Below are 15782 nucleotides of genomic sequence, written 5' to 3'. Positions count from 1 at the left end.
GGCGTGAAGGAAGGGGAGATGACAAATCGGAGTAGTTTCGTTAAACCCTGTGAAATTCGTCCATCATTGCGGTTCTGCAAATCTTAGTCCCACAGTCTGCCATGCCCACACTATAGATATTTATTCACACAGCGCATAAAACAACCTGAGCAGATAAACGACCCTCTACATTTCCATGAAATATGTCTTCTTTCGGTATTCGCATTTCTCTTTTTTTTAAGAAACGTAACCCTTACATTGGAATTATTATAACAAGAATGGTAAACGATTACAATTTTATATTTTTAAAGCGAATGCTGGAAGAGGTATGATAGTTCGAATTCAATTGAAATTATTGCCACTTTTAAACAATTCTATGGGGATGAAATATACCTAATTATAAGCTTCTTCATTTTTTTATTATCAAAAGAAATTGAGATTATAATATTGTAGTTATACCGATCCAACTACCACCTTAAATACACACCATCATATCTCAACTGCAGCATCTACACATATTTTTACTCTTATTTAAAGATATTCCTATATCGTAAATCGTGTATATGCTTATATTTTAAAAATGTTGTCTAAATTTAGTCTATAATTTAATTTTTAAATAAATAAAAAATTGCTTAGATTTATAAAATAAAAGTGGTTAACATAGTTTGATTACTAAAGTCGTTGCCAAATATGCGATAAATTTAAGTTATCGTTTCATACTCAATAATTTGGCCATTACGTCAGATTTTTTTCAAGTGGAAATCAAATTTCCCTAACTACCCTGTTGTCCCGAACCAATCAAAGACTAAAGGGTACGGAGCAAATAAACTTATAAGTGACTGCAAAAAAATTAAAAAAATTAAAATTCAGTCATAAAAAAACATTTTATTTTAAAAATTTTTTTACAGAAAAAAAAATGTTCGAAAGAAACAGAGTCATACATCGCACAAGCGAACAAAGTACAAAAATAGTGTCATTTTCGACCAATTTTGAAAATTTCAATTTTTCAGATCGATTTTTGCCAAAAAAAAACAATTTTTTTTCTAAGGTTTCAATATTTGAGGGAAAAGATTTATTATTTACCAACAATTTAAGCCTAAGATTATCCAAATTGAGTAAGAAGTTTAAAAGTTATAGTAATATTAACATTTTAACACTTCATAAATTAGGTCGAAAAAAACATTTATCACTCAAATTTTTTCGTTTGTGATCAATTTTCTCTTCACGCACTTGCATCCAAAATGTTAATGTCAAAATGTTAATATTACAATAACTTTTAAACTTCTTACTCAATTTGGATAATCTTAGGCTTAAATTGTTGGTAAATAATAAATCTTTTCCCTCAAATATTGAAACCTTAGAAAAAAAATTGTTTTTTTTCGCAAAAATCGATCTGAAAAATTGAAATTTTCAAAATTGGTCGAAAATGACACTATTTTTGTACTTTGTTCGCTTGTGCATTACAGAGATTTGATTCAATCTGCACATATTATATATCCACGTAAACGTTACTTCAATACCTGTCAATCAATATCCTTTTTTTGTTTGTAAACAGTTTTTTTCATGAGATATTACCAAAAAACTGAAAAAGGACCTCAAAAACACGATTTTCAAAAATATCTCAAAAACGGTTCTTAAGAAAAATAAACGGATGTCATTTTCGTGTTCTCCGACCCCAAATTACTATAAAACAATCATCAATTTTAAGGTTCACTCGATTACATTTAAATTTGTAAACTAGTGTTATCGGTACATCTCATAATTATGGTATTTCCAATCGGTTGGATTGAAAAGAAGCAGGGGCGCACGCAGGGGGGGGGTTTTGAGGGGTTCGAACCCCCCCCGAAATTTTGAAAAAATTGCAAAATTAACGGGAAAATAAAAATATAAATTTCATATTCATTCAAAAATAGTTCTGGCAGATACCACGAGAGCGCCACTTACAAAATGAGTAACTATATTGACATATTGATAACCTATAAAATAATGTGACGTTTATTTAAGACCTGCCCAACAAAAATGTCTAATGCAAAGATAACATCATTTTTCAAACCAAAAATGCGCCAATTTTGGACCCTAATATTCCAAATACTCCATTTCCCGAACAAGTTCAAAATGAAAGTGAAAAGAAAAAATCTTTCCAAAGAGAATCCCATAAAAACTTTCATCGAAGCTTTGGACGTTTGCGATAAAACATTCTATCCAACGGTATACCGATTTCTTCAGATCGGTGCAACACTGCCAGTAACAGTGGCTTCGAGCGAACGGTCGTTCTCTACACTACGAAGATTGAAGACATATTTACGCAATAAGACTGGAGAGCAAAGATTGAATGGATTGGCGCTTCTGAACATTCACCGGGATCTGGAAGTAACCTTTGACGCAATATTGAGTATAATGGCCCAAAAACCAAGAACGATCGATATTACATTGTGAATTATTTATGAATAAATTATAAATATTCACATTCAAACTTAACTTACCTAACCCCCCCCCAAAAATATTTCCTGCGTGCGCCCCTGAAAAGAAGTAATGGCTTTCGAAATAAAGCTTATAAAATATGTAGTTGTAGTTGTTGTTTAGTTCATTGTTTAGAAAACATGATGAATTTTAATACTGAAAGAAGTAAATTTTTGGAATAACAATTATTTTTTTTAGATGTATTTTTTATCGAATATTCTGTTTAGACGATGACGACAATTCAAGATGCTGACGGAAGCTTAAACTAATATATTAAATTGTTTAATTCATTTTAAAACTTAACTATTTCATAGGGGGAGGGCCAGTTTGTTGAGTGGTGAATGTGATACGTTGCTCTTTTTCCCGTTTGTAGGTAATGTAGTATTTTGATTTTGTAAATCCCTCCAGGACAGGCTTAATTGATTAAATAAGTCGAAGGTTGTGTAGCGCGCCGCAGGGAAATAAGGTTTGTTTTATTTTTGTGGTTTTGAATTTTTTTTGGAATTGAGTTTCATTTTGATTGATTTTTTAAAATGTAGGATGTTTCCCTATACAAACAAGGAGCTTAAAAAGCTTCACTGATATATCTTAATATTTATAAATCTCGTGTCACAATGTTTGTCTTCAATCGACTCCTAAACCACTTAACCGATTATAATAAAATTCGCACACCATATGCAGTTCGATTGAACTTGAGAGCTAGGAAAGTTTAAATCTCAAATTATAGTCGCAATTTTAATTTATTTCTAATTACACAGTGTTGCAAAAAAAACAAAAGTGAATGAACTTTTGAAGTGATATAGTAGGAATTGTTTATTGGGTCGAGTATAGCACAAAACCATGTTTGAAATATTTGTAACACCCTCTAAATCTTGATTTATGGTTAAAAAACCGTTTTTTGGGATTTTTTTGCGTTTTTTTCAACCGATTTAGAAATTTTCGGTGTTTTTCAATAGTACTCGACCCAATAAACAATTCCTACTATGTCACTTCAAAAGTTCAGAATCACTGTTACATTGTGTTATTTGTCTGTTATTATTTGACAGTCACAATTATCTGTTAACTCCAAATGATTCTAACAGATAGACATCAACCCTTTCGACTGGGTTGAGTAAGTAATCAATAGATGGCGCTGCTATGGTAAATCTACGAATGTGTGTTATAACTTATAAGCTACATACATATTAATTTTTTTGTACTATAACGTTCAACCAAATAAGAACCTACAAAATATTCTTTGAATATTTCACAAAGAAGGTAAGGACTAAAAATGATAGCTCCGCCAAGAGTAGTAGTTTTGGAATTTATTTTATTTTTATGTTATTAAAAAAATTAGCAATTTTACGAAAAATGTTTTTGCACAATTTCGATAAATATTTACGCTAGGAATCTGATGAAATCTCATATCTGTCATAAGCAAAACCCCCCTCACTGAAGCTTATATTATTTTATATTATATATCGGATCGTATATAGTTGACCGATCTTATGAAAATGTCACTATCAAATCAATTTTATAATAAAAATGTTTAGAACAGTATCTTTAAGCATCTATAAAAATAGCACAGTTGTAGCATTTCCGACCGTTCAGTTATATGACTGCTATACGATAAAGTCGACCGATCCCGGCGGTTCCGACTTATATACTGCCTGCAAACAAAAGAAGGATGTGCCCAACGTTTCAACTCAAAAGCAGACGTACAGACAAACAGACGGACGGACATGCTTATATCGACTTAGGATGTGATCCTGATCTATATACTTTAAAATTATAATACTCTCTGCAAGGGTATAATGAGTCTAAAATGAATCCAACGAATATAAAAGCGACAAGATATGTACAAGTAGGCGCGTGTTAACACCAAATATGAACCAAATATAAAGAACAATAAGTTTTAAAGTCTATCATACATGCCAACTTTTATTTTCTTCTTTTGAAAATTTGGTTGGCGCGCCCTTTTAAAATATATAATATATGTATATATAACAAAAATTACTCACAGCTAACGAATTGAGATTTTCAATAGACCTTAAAATTTAAATACTCAGTTTAAACGTTTTTTTTTTGTTTTGGCTCAAAAACAATAAATGTGCCTAAATTCACCCTTCAAATATATTACTATACTTAAAAGGATTGCTTTCTGTTTTTTTTAATTTTTTATGGTTTGGAGGAGTGATTGCGGAAAAATCATAGTAACATTTGGACCTATATACATACTTGGTAAAATATGTAAAAATGATTACGATTCCTGATTTATTTATATTGATTTCTTTCATGAAAGTGTCCCGGAAATCCAACCCCAGAACTATTAAATATTAAAAATATTTCATTAATCTTTTAGCATGTCGTATAATAGAGCGTTTGTTTCTGCGCCTAATGAACCTTGTCTTTCAGTAATTAAGTTATCGAAATCAGAGTAAAACTCAAGAAGATTGTCTGAAATTGACTGTTCTTTAGTTTAAGAGAGTGAATGCCATTAAAATAATCAGAAAAAACTTTAAATTAAATTTATAAACCGGTCTATTCTTATACAGTAATACAAGTTTAAGAAAAAAAAACGAAATGCACCACTAATTAAGAATAATAAAATAGTGGATCTCCTGCTCTGCTTAGGTCGTAAGCATCCGAGATCACTGATCAGGACATTGCAGATATATATTTGAAAATGAATTCCAACGACTTATTCAGCACCTAAAATTTGGGATCACGTATAATACACATACACATACAATAATCGAATGGTTTCTCATTTTCCATACGGGTTAAACCCTTTTATTAGAACGCCCGATAAAGTGTCGGTGTGTACAAAACGGGGGGAAGTGTGTACAAAACGGGGCCGGGGCATCTACTCTTTTAAAGCACATCTACAGTGATGGTTTGAAAATAGAAGCTGAAACCATATATTTACTCAGGGAATGGTATTTTAATAGCTAATTCATATAAAAGTATAAAATATTGTAAGTGCACCATTGTGATGTGTCATCGGGCCCTGTATGTTCATGATTCTTTTTATTTTTTGGTTATAGTTTTCCCACTTCGTGTAAATAGGCCCCAAGCAATTTTGTCTGAAATAAATAACGGTATTTTAAACATTGATGACCAATCCCACTGATTTTTGAAAACTTACTCCTTCAATATAATTGTAAATATCAATTTTCTCGTTTTGAGAATGGGCCCCGTCGTCACAAGCACCCACTGGTACAAGGATTACATTTTTTCCAGTAGCTTCTTGCAATGTTAGAGTTACGGGAATGGAACCGCCCTCTCTAGTCATATCTGGCTCCACATTGAAAACATGCTTAATGGCCTTCTTTGCGGCTTCATAATGGGGGTGGTTCGGATCTTCAGTCCAAGGCTTGCCAGCCGAAAGCATAACAACCTAAAAGAATTTTGAAAACATCTACATCTTACTGAAAGAAATATATAAACATATGGTACCTTCATGCTGTTTGGAGACCCACGCTCAGCCCATTTATCATTTAAGTATTTGACAACACATTCCTCAATATGGTTCGGATCCTGATCGGGCACCAAACGAATTGAAAACTTTCCAATGACTTTTTTTGGAATAACGGTTTTTGCGCCTGGTTCATAAAAAGCTCCTTCGATGCCATGGACAGATAGGCTGGGATAACGCCATCTGGCCTGAAGTAACCTGATTTTGTCACCATTATGTGGTAGCTTATCAACGCCAATATCTTTCCTGGGGAGATTACGATTCGAGATTTATGACGATGACGTGAAGATAAGATTAACTTACTTGTATTCAGCCACTTCAAAGTCTATGTTCTCATATATGGATTGTTCATTCTTGAGCTGAGGTGCCACCTTAAATAATATAAAAAAATTCTTCAGTCTCAGAAATGGGGTGTTTTTCTTTAAATTCATACATCTCGATTTACACCGGGAATTAATATATTGGTGTCCTTGTCAACAAGAATACTAAGCAAGTAGCACAAATCCGGCATGGCCTCGTGGACAGTACCACCAAAAACACCGCTATGAAGATCCTTAGTGGCACACTCTACTTCTATTTGAAAGTATGCTAACCCACGCAGACCATAAGTCAGACAAGGGCGTTTTTTACCCAGCCAGTAGTTGTCGGAAATACAAACGTAGTCAACGTTAGCAAGAAAATCGTTTTTACGCTGCATTAATAAATCATCAAGGCCCTCGCTGCCACTCTCCTCCATGCCTTCGAACACAAACTTTACGTTGAGTGGGAGGGGAATGTTAAGCTTTTGGTAGGCCTCGATGGCATGAATCCAGCACAGAACAGGTCCTTTATCATCAGATGCGCCGCGACCAAACAATTTTCCATCAATTTCTGTGAGTTCAAAGGGATTGGTATTCCAGCCATCCTCTTTTAAAGCAGGCTGAACATCTAAATGTCCGTAGACGAGAACAGTCTTTTTGGAAGCATCTTTTCCCAGAGTTCCCAGCAGTACCTTCGGCAGGGGGATTACTTGACCACTCGGCAAAGTCTGCTTCCCAACATCAGCCAATTCAATTTCGGTGCCCAAAGCCTTAAGCTTTTCTGCAGTCCAGTCGACCATCTGATCAATTTCGCCGCGCTTATCTGGCCATGCAGAAACTGATTGTATTCCACAAGCTGTTTTCAAGGCATCTATGTAATCGTCCTTCTTGTTGTCGACAAAACTGAAAAGGCAATTGCGGTTATTACTACCGAGATATGTACGTGCGAAAGCTATATACAGTAACCGCAGGTGCTTTTATCTATTTAAATTGAAACAACTCATTCATGCTTTGCCACAAAGAAATCCATTAAGCTGCCAGATGATAAAATGCAAATCACCCACTGTAATCTATTTGTGGAGATGTATATTCTCTGCACTGTGTGTGTTTGGGTGTTGGCGCTTCCGTATGGAATATCTTTTCGCTCTAAATGAGTGCATATAGTGCCAGCCTGTACTTGACAAGACTGCCTCCCCTAGAAGGCTGTTATCAGAAGCCTCTATCACACTTTTCCCATATTTACCGGACTCAAGATACGCCCAGGAGAAAGTATACATATGTATGTATGTACATATGTACATATGGTTCATTCTTAGCAATCGTGAACTTACGCGAAGAGTTGCTGGAGTTCAGTGGGAAGCTCTGACATCTTTGAAGTTTTATGTTAAGAGCCGAACAAACCTAGTTAGACAATATTTAACACTACTATATTCTCTATGAGCGAATGCGCGCGCTTAAATATAAAAACATGTGATGATAAGAGGGGGAAGGTGGTCTGGTTGAGGGATTAGTGTGACCTACCTTGAGGGGCGAGATAGCCCGCATCGTTACAGTTGCCAGACTTGGAAAATTTCCATGTGGCTGTTACATGTTTGAAGTCCCTTTTTCCACCCGCCCCAAATTCCACTCCCTTTGGAAAATTTTTACTGCGTCCTACACTTTTAACAGGCTTGGCACACAATGCTATTTATAATTTTCAATTTCACCGATATTAAAAAAAGTTATCGAAATAAAAATACCAAAAGTAAAAGTTAAGGGCAAAGCCATCGACCCAACTATCGATTACTAGTTTTAAAAATACTTAATTTAACTTGAAAACTGCTAAGGCAACATCGCCATTCAAAGTGTCTTTAACTCGTAGTTGCTGTTTTTGCAATTAAAAAATAAAAGGCACAAGTTTTCGACTTGATTTCTCTCCGTTGCGCTTGGAGCTCATTCTGCGTTAGCCCGTAAGGTCATTATTTTCATATATAAGAAACTAAAGCATGTGGAGCCTGTTCATTCTGTGTTCTGGCTGACACCCTGAAGATAGCTGAAACTGTCATGTTTTCTTCTGCACCCTCCCAACTTCTGCGCTCCACCGGATTATAAATAGTGTTCCGTGCCTGTCTGTACCTGTGAGTGCCACTCCGATTAAGTTTGTGTTACTTCTCGCCGACATTGATGTCGTGCCAGCCAGCCGCAGCTTTGTGCAAGCGTGTGTGTGTCTGAGAAGACTTTGAAAAAGAGCAGGGCACATCAAATCAGCGAAACAACGGCGAATCGCCAGCAAAGCGGAACTGGAAAGCTGGATGACAATGCCGTTAGAGTAGCTCCCGTCTTCTGAGCCACTCATACAATCATGGATGGTAACAGTGTGCCTCTCTAACGTTGGCTCGCTGCACATGTTTCCTATATTTTGAAAATAATTGCCTCCATCGTTCAGCAGTCGATCCCCATCGTAGACATCGGTGCGGCGATGTCCAAATAGAGTGATCGTCGGGCCGGTCGTCATAGCAACCACTCTGCAATTGCATTACAGATTTGCATAAATGGAGACTAATTAGCCACCGCCCACATTGGGCATACCGATCTCTCCTCTAAAAGCTTCATTTTTTCGACATTGAATATTTTTACTTGAATTGCGGCGGTTTCAATTAGAGGATGCGATAACAATGTAGAAACAAAAAATAGGGAAAAAGCTGTATGAACGAGGATATCGCGGTTACAGTGGTGACAAAGTCATTACTTCCGGAAGTACACAATCAGTATTCCGTTTCTTCAATTTTTTTTTTTAAATTGAATTTGTAATGAGCTAAATTAGTCGACGGATGATTGAAATAGAAATATTTTCATCCCGCAGACAAAGTTCTCATGGATCGCAGTTTGGACTCCATTGGCAGCTGTTCACTTGATGTAGACGCGGACTCGTCTGACATATCAGGTACATGAGCAACGCTTAGCCTGCCTTAACCTGAATTTGATTGCCGCCCTTGTTACTCTTTGTTTCTTTGGCTGTTTTTTGTGTTGGTGTCCGACATTGTTTGTTTTTGAAAAACTTCTGTGCTCTTATCCATCATTCATTCATATTGCAGATACCAGTGGTAGCCTAAATTTTCCTACGCCGATCTCTGTAAGGGACATCACCCGCGACTTTACTAACAATCTAAAGGAGCGCTGCACTCTGCGGTCGCCACAGCAACCGCAACATACATATTCAGCTCTTCGGGATCCTAGGGCAGGCGTGGTGCGTATGGTGCTGTCTCCAGCAACGGTAGAATCCGGCCGTGGTTCAAATGCCGCAAGCGTTGATGTGGCCCCTGTGTGTGCCAACAACTCGCTTGAAGCCGTTACCGTGTCTGATGAGAAAAAACCCAGTTATCTCAACCTGGCGTGTTCTGTTAATGGTTACTCAAACCTTACCACCTACGACTCGAAGATCCGTCAGGATATTAACAAATCGCGAGAGGTTTCACCGATCCGCCCATCTACCAGTAGTTTACAATATTGCAAACGGAATACCTCTCTAGCGGCCCCAATTTTGCACAGCATGCCGCTCATAAAACTACCGTCTCCGACTAGCCAATGTTCTGCAAGTGACAGCAACAAGAATAGCAACGGAAACGGTTTGGAGAATGGAGCTAGTGCTGGACAACCCAATGGTAATGAAAGGGCACACCATGAATCCCCCAAAAGTTTCATAAAACAGCGAGTTGAACGACTTTACGGGCCAGGGGCATTGGCTCAAGGATTTTATAGCCCAAAAAAATCCTGCCCCTCTTCGTCACAGTCTACAATGCGAATAGCTAATCAAAAGTTCGAAAATGAGTCTGTGCAGGATTCTGAACTTGCTCTAAAATTTAAGCAACTTTCCCCCAGCAAGGATTATGGAGAGTTCAGAAGAAAACTTCAGAACAATTGCACGCAGTCTGGCACAGCTCGATCGACCGAATCGTCTGGTTCTTGTGGACAAAATGTCGATGTGGAATTGCCCGTATTTAGGCATCTAAGTTACGAGTTTAGAGCTCAGTTGCCAACTGTGTCGCCCAAAAGAACAACTCCTCGCTCCATCTCTGCTCTTAAGTTGCAGCCTGCAACTAATGAATCTCCAGACATTTCTACACAGGTGGATGTGGTGGATCACGAACCCTTAAAACCAGTGCAAATGATTTCCGAGGAATATGATAGCACAACCAAAATTATCCTTCCAACTTCCGGCAAGGACGGGAATTACTTTCTTAAAATACTCAAGGATGAGCAAGCTCGCCTGTTAGCGCTGGCCGCCCTCGCAGACAAATACTCGGATGCTTTGGTTGTAAGTAATACAAAATGAAAAATACAAAGTAATACAATAATAATCATGGATGATGCAGAATAATCCCGATATATCAGAGGACACATTCGGACTTCTCCGATCTGCGTCTGGAAAGGCCCGTCTTTTAGTATCACAGAAAATGAAGCAGTTTGAGGGTAAGAGAGTATATTTATAAAATGTATTGAAATTATATTTATTTTGTATAATCTTTTTAGGGCTTTGTCACAATAACCTAAATCGCTCGCCCGAGGACGAATTTCCCACGACAGCGGACGACCTACAGGGCTTTTGGGACATGGTTTATTTACAAGTCACTCATGTGGATAATATATTTTCCGATATTGAGCACCTAAAAGCTAATGATTGGAAGGTTAGATTATATGAATCATTGTGATACATGCATATAAAACTATTCCCTTACAGCGTAATATTGATTTGCAAAAGGAGGAAACCTCAATAAAAACGATAAAATCCGCAAAAACAGGAGCTTTAAAAGCAAAAACTGCTGGAACGAGTATTACTCAACCCGGATCAAAATTGGCACCAGCGAACTCGGCAGCAGCATTAAAGCGCGAGGCTCAAAGAAAGCAGCTGCTGGAAATGAAACGTCAGCGCCGAGAGGCAATGGCCGCGGCGGCCAAATTAACTGAAACCGTTTCTGATGGCGCAATTGAACTTTCAGATACAATAGGTGATAGTTCTCTAAACATCAAGAACATCAGCTAAATAATGCTCATTGGGAAAAGAAAGCGTGCTCTCTAGATGTAAATGTATGTTATTTGAACTCGCAAGCATAAACCACAGATAAATAACCTTAAATTTAAAAAAAAAAGCTTAGAAATTCTTAGTTGAATTAAATATTAACTAGTCCCAAATAAAATGCACATGGTGGAGCTTCATAATCTAACTTCATGCTTTACAAATTTAAATGAGTCACAAATTTTGAAGAACTCCGGCTGAAAAATATATTGATGCATAGGATATTTGTCATTAATATGTCAAAATGTTCATTAACGTTGCCTTATCTGCGACAAATTTACCGTTGCCAGTTAAATAATTAAAAATTGGTGCACTCTAACTGGAAATTTTTTTTAATTTTTGTGATCGAATTTATAAAAGACATTTATCCTTGTGTAATAATATTTAAGGTTAACAAAAAATTCAAATCAATATTTTAATATCTTTTTATACTCATTTTTTTAAATAACGAATATAAATTTACAAGGAAATATACAATTGTCTCATGTAGTTACTGCATTGAGGTGAAAAATAATATTGTTGAATCTACATCGGAAATGAACAAGTCATACTCATTAAATGTGTAACGTTTTCTAATAAAATTTTAATCACTTGATCCTACGTTGCTTTTTTAGGAAGCTGAAGTTGGAAAGTATTGCGTAAGCATTATCTACCAGTAAAAACTTGGTCTTAAAAAAATTTAAATCTTATTTTAATTAAATTATTATGGAGCTTCTATTTATTGTCACCAAAAATTTCGTAAGGATTCATTTTTTTTTAAGAAAATCCTTAAAGCCCTCTACCTTTTAACTTTGGTTTGGGACTTCAGGGGAGAAAAAGATATTAAAAACAAGAAAGGAAAGCTAACTTCGGGCGGAGCCGAAGTTTAAATACCCTTGCAGTTAAGTCGCAGTCCGCTAGGTGGCGCCACCCATCTTATATTATTAGATATATAGCGGATCGCATATAGTCGGCCGATCCTCATGAAATTTGGCAAATCAAATTCTTTTGTCCAAAATAGAATCTGTACCAAATCCCATCTTTCTAACTTAAAAAACACCAAAGTTATGCCAATTCCGATCGTTTTATGACAACTATAGGATATAGTCGGCCGATCCTTATAAAATTTTGTACACAAGATATGTTGGTCAAATATAACATGTGTGGAAAGTCTCAACCCTCTAACTTAAAAAACACCAAAGTTATAGCATTTCCGATCAATCAGTTATATGGCAGCTATAGGATATAGTCGGCCGATCCCGGCCGTTCCGACTTATATACTACCTGCAAGGAAAAAACGGATGTGTGCAAAGTTTCAACTCGATAGCTCCAAAACTGAGAGACTAGTTTGCGTAGAAACCGACAGACAGACAGACAGACGGACAGACGGACAGACAGACAGACGGACAGACGGACATGCTTATATCGACTCAGGAGGTGATCCTGATCAAGAATATATAACTTTATAGGGTCGGAGATGTCTCCTTCACTGCGTTGCACACTTTTGACCAAAATTATAATACCCTCTGCAAGGGTATAAAAAATACAATAAAATACAATTGTTGAGCGATCAGAGTTTTGATAGCGACCGAATTAAAGACGAGATTCGATAGTTTATATTCAATTTATTAAGCTAATTCCGCACAATAAAACAAATAGCGGCCCGTCAATAACAACTCCCAAAAAACAACAAGAAGAAGAACCGCTTTGGCGCAGAAGCTCTTCCAAAGCTCCCAAAAGCGCATGCGCTACAAAATGACAACAAAGTGCATGCGAATCTGGGAGACAAAAGAGAAGATTAAATGCCGCTGCAGATAAACAAATTATCAATATTCTAATTAGCCTATCTGGTGGCTGCTTAGTCCAACAACAATAATACATACAATACAAGAAAATGCAGAAAAATTTAATCTTAGACGGAAACATAACATTATATTATATGACAATTCCTATGAAATTTGGTAGATCAGATTATTTTGCACCAAATGGAATATGTATTAACTTAGAACATTATATTATCAAAAAAACCAAAGTTGTGTCATTTCCGATCCTAATGAAATTTGTTATATCGGATAAGTTGGCCCACAATCAATTCCACAGAAAGTCCCATCCCTCTAACTTAAAAAACACAAAAGGTATAGCATTTCCGATCAATTATATGACAGCTAGAGGATATAGTCGAACGATCCCCGAACGATATATACTGCAAAGAAAAGAAGGATGTGAAAAGAAGAATACTAATATAATACTAAACGTTAAGATCGTCTTATAATAATGCTGTTAAGATAGTTTCTTAACTATCTATCTGAACATCTTGTTCAAGTTCTGCAATATTTCGTGGGGTAAAATTCAACATCAAATTCAATTCAATAAGAATTCACCCTACATTTCACTGGAGAAAATAATTTTGATCCAATAACTTTCCAACAGTCGTTTGGTTTGGGAGGACTAGTACTAGTTTCAAACATTCAATCTGTAAGGTTGATTTTTAAATAAGATTCAAATAAAGCATATACGATTTTCAAAAAGGTTTGTGGCTTGGCTGCGTCACCATTGAAATTTTCAAGTGGAGTTTCTTAAAACTGAATTAATTAATTCAGCTAGCAATTTCTGTGGCACCCCTGATTAGTATTATTTTAAAGTATTTGCTTTTATCCCATTCTTCTTTAATATACGCATCGATTGGTATCTCAGCTATCCCGATTCGAGAACACTCCGGGAGAAGAAGATATTTAAAAAACATAATTTTCACAGTTTCCGGAATGAAAATAGTTGTTTATCTGTTCGATTTATTGCACTACCATTCTGCATTACGGTTGTTAGTTTCTGAAAGTTGTGAGACCGTTGTTCTACATTTTTTTAATAAATAATTATTTAAATACTACTAATACTTACTTTTTTAATACGTTTAAATTTTTTTTTAAAATTTCATGTAACGAGTGTATTATACCCCTGCAGAGGGTATCATAATTTTGGTCAAAAGTGTGCAACGTAGTGAAGGAGTCATATCCGACCCTATATAGTATATATATTCCTGATCATGATCACCTCCTGAGTCGATATGAGCAGGTCCGTCTGTTTGTTTTTTTCTCCGCAAACTAGTCTCTCAGTTTTAGTGCTATCGAGTTGAAACTTTGCACACATCCTTCTTTTGTTTGTAAGCAGTAAGTCGGATCGGTAGACTATATCCTGTAGCTGCCATATAACTGATTGATCGGAACTGCCATAATTTTGGTGTCTTTTAAGTTAGAAATATGGGACTTGGTACAGATTCCATCCGATCTGCCAAATTTCATAAGAATCGGCCGGCTATATTTTATAGCTGCCATATAACTGAACGATGAGAAATGGCTCAACCTTGCTATTTTTAAAGAGGCTTGGGGCTGCTTCCAACATTTTTATTAAAAAATTGATTTGATGGTGAAATTCTCATGAAATTCGGCCAACTATATACGATCCGATATATATATAATAATATAAGCTGCTACCTAACTGCAAGGGTATATCAACTTCGGCTCGGCCCTAAGTTAGCTTCCTTTCTGGTTTTTGTATGCCTTGTATGGACTTTTAATATATCTTTCTTAACTTTTAATATATACATATATATTTTTTGGAGATTTGGTTGAATTTTGTTTTTTACCTGTAAAATAGGCATTAAAATAGTTTAGCATTAAAACTTATTCAAAAAACTTTTTTGAGCCAGCTCTCAAGATTTTATTTTTAGGGGTGAAAGGGGGCGTGGCAAAATTTTGACACAAACTTGTTCTGCGACAGCTCCTTCTAAAATAGTCTCTAAGATCCGCGAGCTATGTAAATATAGCAAGCCATTATGAGAATCAGAATATAAATGTCTATAACTCCTCTAAAAACTATAATTCGTTTCCTCCCCTTGTTTTTCAGATATAAATTAGCTATTGAAATGGTTTGGCATCAAAACTTTTTAAAAATTCGTTTTTGAAATGATAGGCGCCTGTCAAATATTTGAACGTGACAAACTTGGCCTGCGATTTATTCTCGGGAGTTTTCTGAGATCCATGCGTTCATACGAACTTGAGCTGTCTTTTGTTGCTGATCAAGAATATACATACTTAATGGGGTCGGAGATGACTGCTTATCCCTGTTACATACACACGAATAAAATATATATATAATTGTACTCTACCGGGCACCGGTTATAAATACAACATGGTCTACTATAAAATACGCTTCTATGGTCAACAGTGGCAGACATTTTATTTAGAAGCAGTTCAATAAATTAATTTTTTCAAGTTTTCGTGTAAAAAATATCCAGTACTCCTGTCTTCAACTCCAAGCCATTTCTTTCTATAATATACAAATTGAGTTTATAACGTAAATAACATTTCAAGAAATATATTCTTAAAACAACAATCTAAATTCGCTGAATTCGTTGGCTGAATTTTGTTTTGTAAATAAAAATGGGCCTTTGGGATATATTGACATCCTAAGATTATCAGCTGATATATATTATCATATTACATATACTACTTCATAAGCTCGAAGAATTATCTCGGACCTTGATATTAAAATGCCTTCA

General features: G+C 35.9%; 2 protein-coding genes across 6 annotated transcripts; one reads left to right on the top strand and one right to left on the bottom strand.

The window, feature by feature from the left end:
- Positions 1–5178: 5178 nt before the first annotated feature.
- Positions 5179–7702, bottom strand: LOC6496679 (cytosolic non-specific dipeptidase). Its single transcript, XM_001961346.4, has 6 exons — positions 7527–7702; positions 6330–7098; positions 6200–6267; positions 5878–6142; positions 5567–5818; positions 5179–5504 (listed from the first exon to the last, which is right to left on the bottom strand). Exons 1-6 carry the CDS (start codon positions 7562–7564, stop codon positions 5460–5462), a joined length of 1437 nt encoding a protein of 478 aa, XP_001961382.1. The 5' UTR covers positions 7565–7702; the 3' UTR covers positions 5179–5459.
- Positions 7703–7992: 290 nt separating this feature from the next.
- LOC6493894 (disks large-associated protein 2) lies at positions 7993–11843 on the top strand. 5 transcript variants are annotated; one of them, XM_044715731.1, is made up of 6 exons: positions 7993–8144; positions 9038–9118; positions 9270–10489; positions 10548–10644; positions 10705–10859; positions 10913–11843. In XM_044715731.1, exons 2-6 carry the CDS (start codon positions 9049–9051, stop codon positions 11213–11215), a joined length of 1845 nt encoding a protein of 614 aa, XP_044571666.1. In that variant the 5' UTR covers positions 7993–8144; positions 9038–9048; the 3' UTR covers positions 11216–11843. The 5 variants fall into 5 exon arrangements, with proteins under 5 accessions (XP_044571666.1, XP_014762453.1, XP_044571667.1 ...); XM_014906967.3 differs by having other exon boundaries at positions 7993–8149; XM_044715732.1 differs by lacking the exon at positions 9038–9118 and having other exon boundaries at positions 7993–8149.
- Positions 11844–15782: the final 3939 nt, after the last annotated feature.

The sequence above is a fragment of the Drosophila ananassae genome, chromosome 3L (assembly GCF_017639315.1).
Source record: "Drosophila ananassae strain 14024-0371.13 chromosome 3L, ASM1763931v2, whole genome shotgun sequence".
Classification (NCBI taxonomy): Eukaryota; Metazoa; Arthropoda; class Insecta; order Diptera; family Drosophilidae; genus Drosophila; species Drosophila ananassae.
Note: the sequence above shows the minus strand (reverse complement) of the source record. Positions and strands in the feature narration are given on the sequence as shown.

Excerpts from the sequence above, each read along its gene's own strand:
- LOC6496679 (XM_001961346.4), bottom strand. The coding sequence starts at position 7,564 with ATGTCAGAGCTTCCCACTGAACTCCAGCAACTCTTCGC. Across the intron at positions 6,143-6,199 it reads TTTGAAGTGGCTGAATACAA|GAAAGATATTGGCGTTGATA; the intron begins GTAAGTTAATCT and ends TAATCTCCCCAG. Across the intron at positions 5,819-5,877 it reads GGTCTCCAAACAGCATGAAG|GTTGTTATGCTTTCGGCTGG; the intron begins GTACCATATGTT and ends AAATTCTTTTAG.
- LOC6493894 (XM_044715731.1), top strand. The coding sequence starts at position 9,049 with ATGGATCGCAGTTTGGACTCCATTGGCAGCTGTTCACTTGATGTAGAC. Across the intron at positions 10,490-10,547 it reads AATACTCGGATGCTTTGGTT|AATAATCCCGATATATCAGA; the intron begins GTAAGTAATACA and ends TGGATGATGCAG. Across the intron at positions 10,860-10,912 it reads TAAAAGCTAATGATTGGAAG|CGTAATATTGATTTGCAAAA; the intron begins GTTAGATTATAT and ends ATTCCCTTACAG.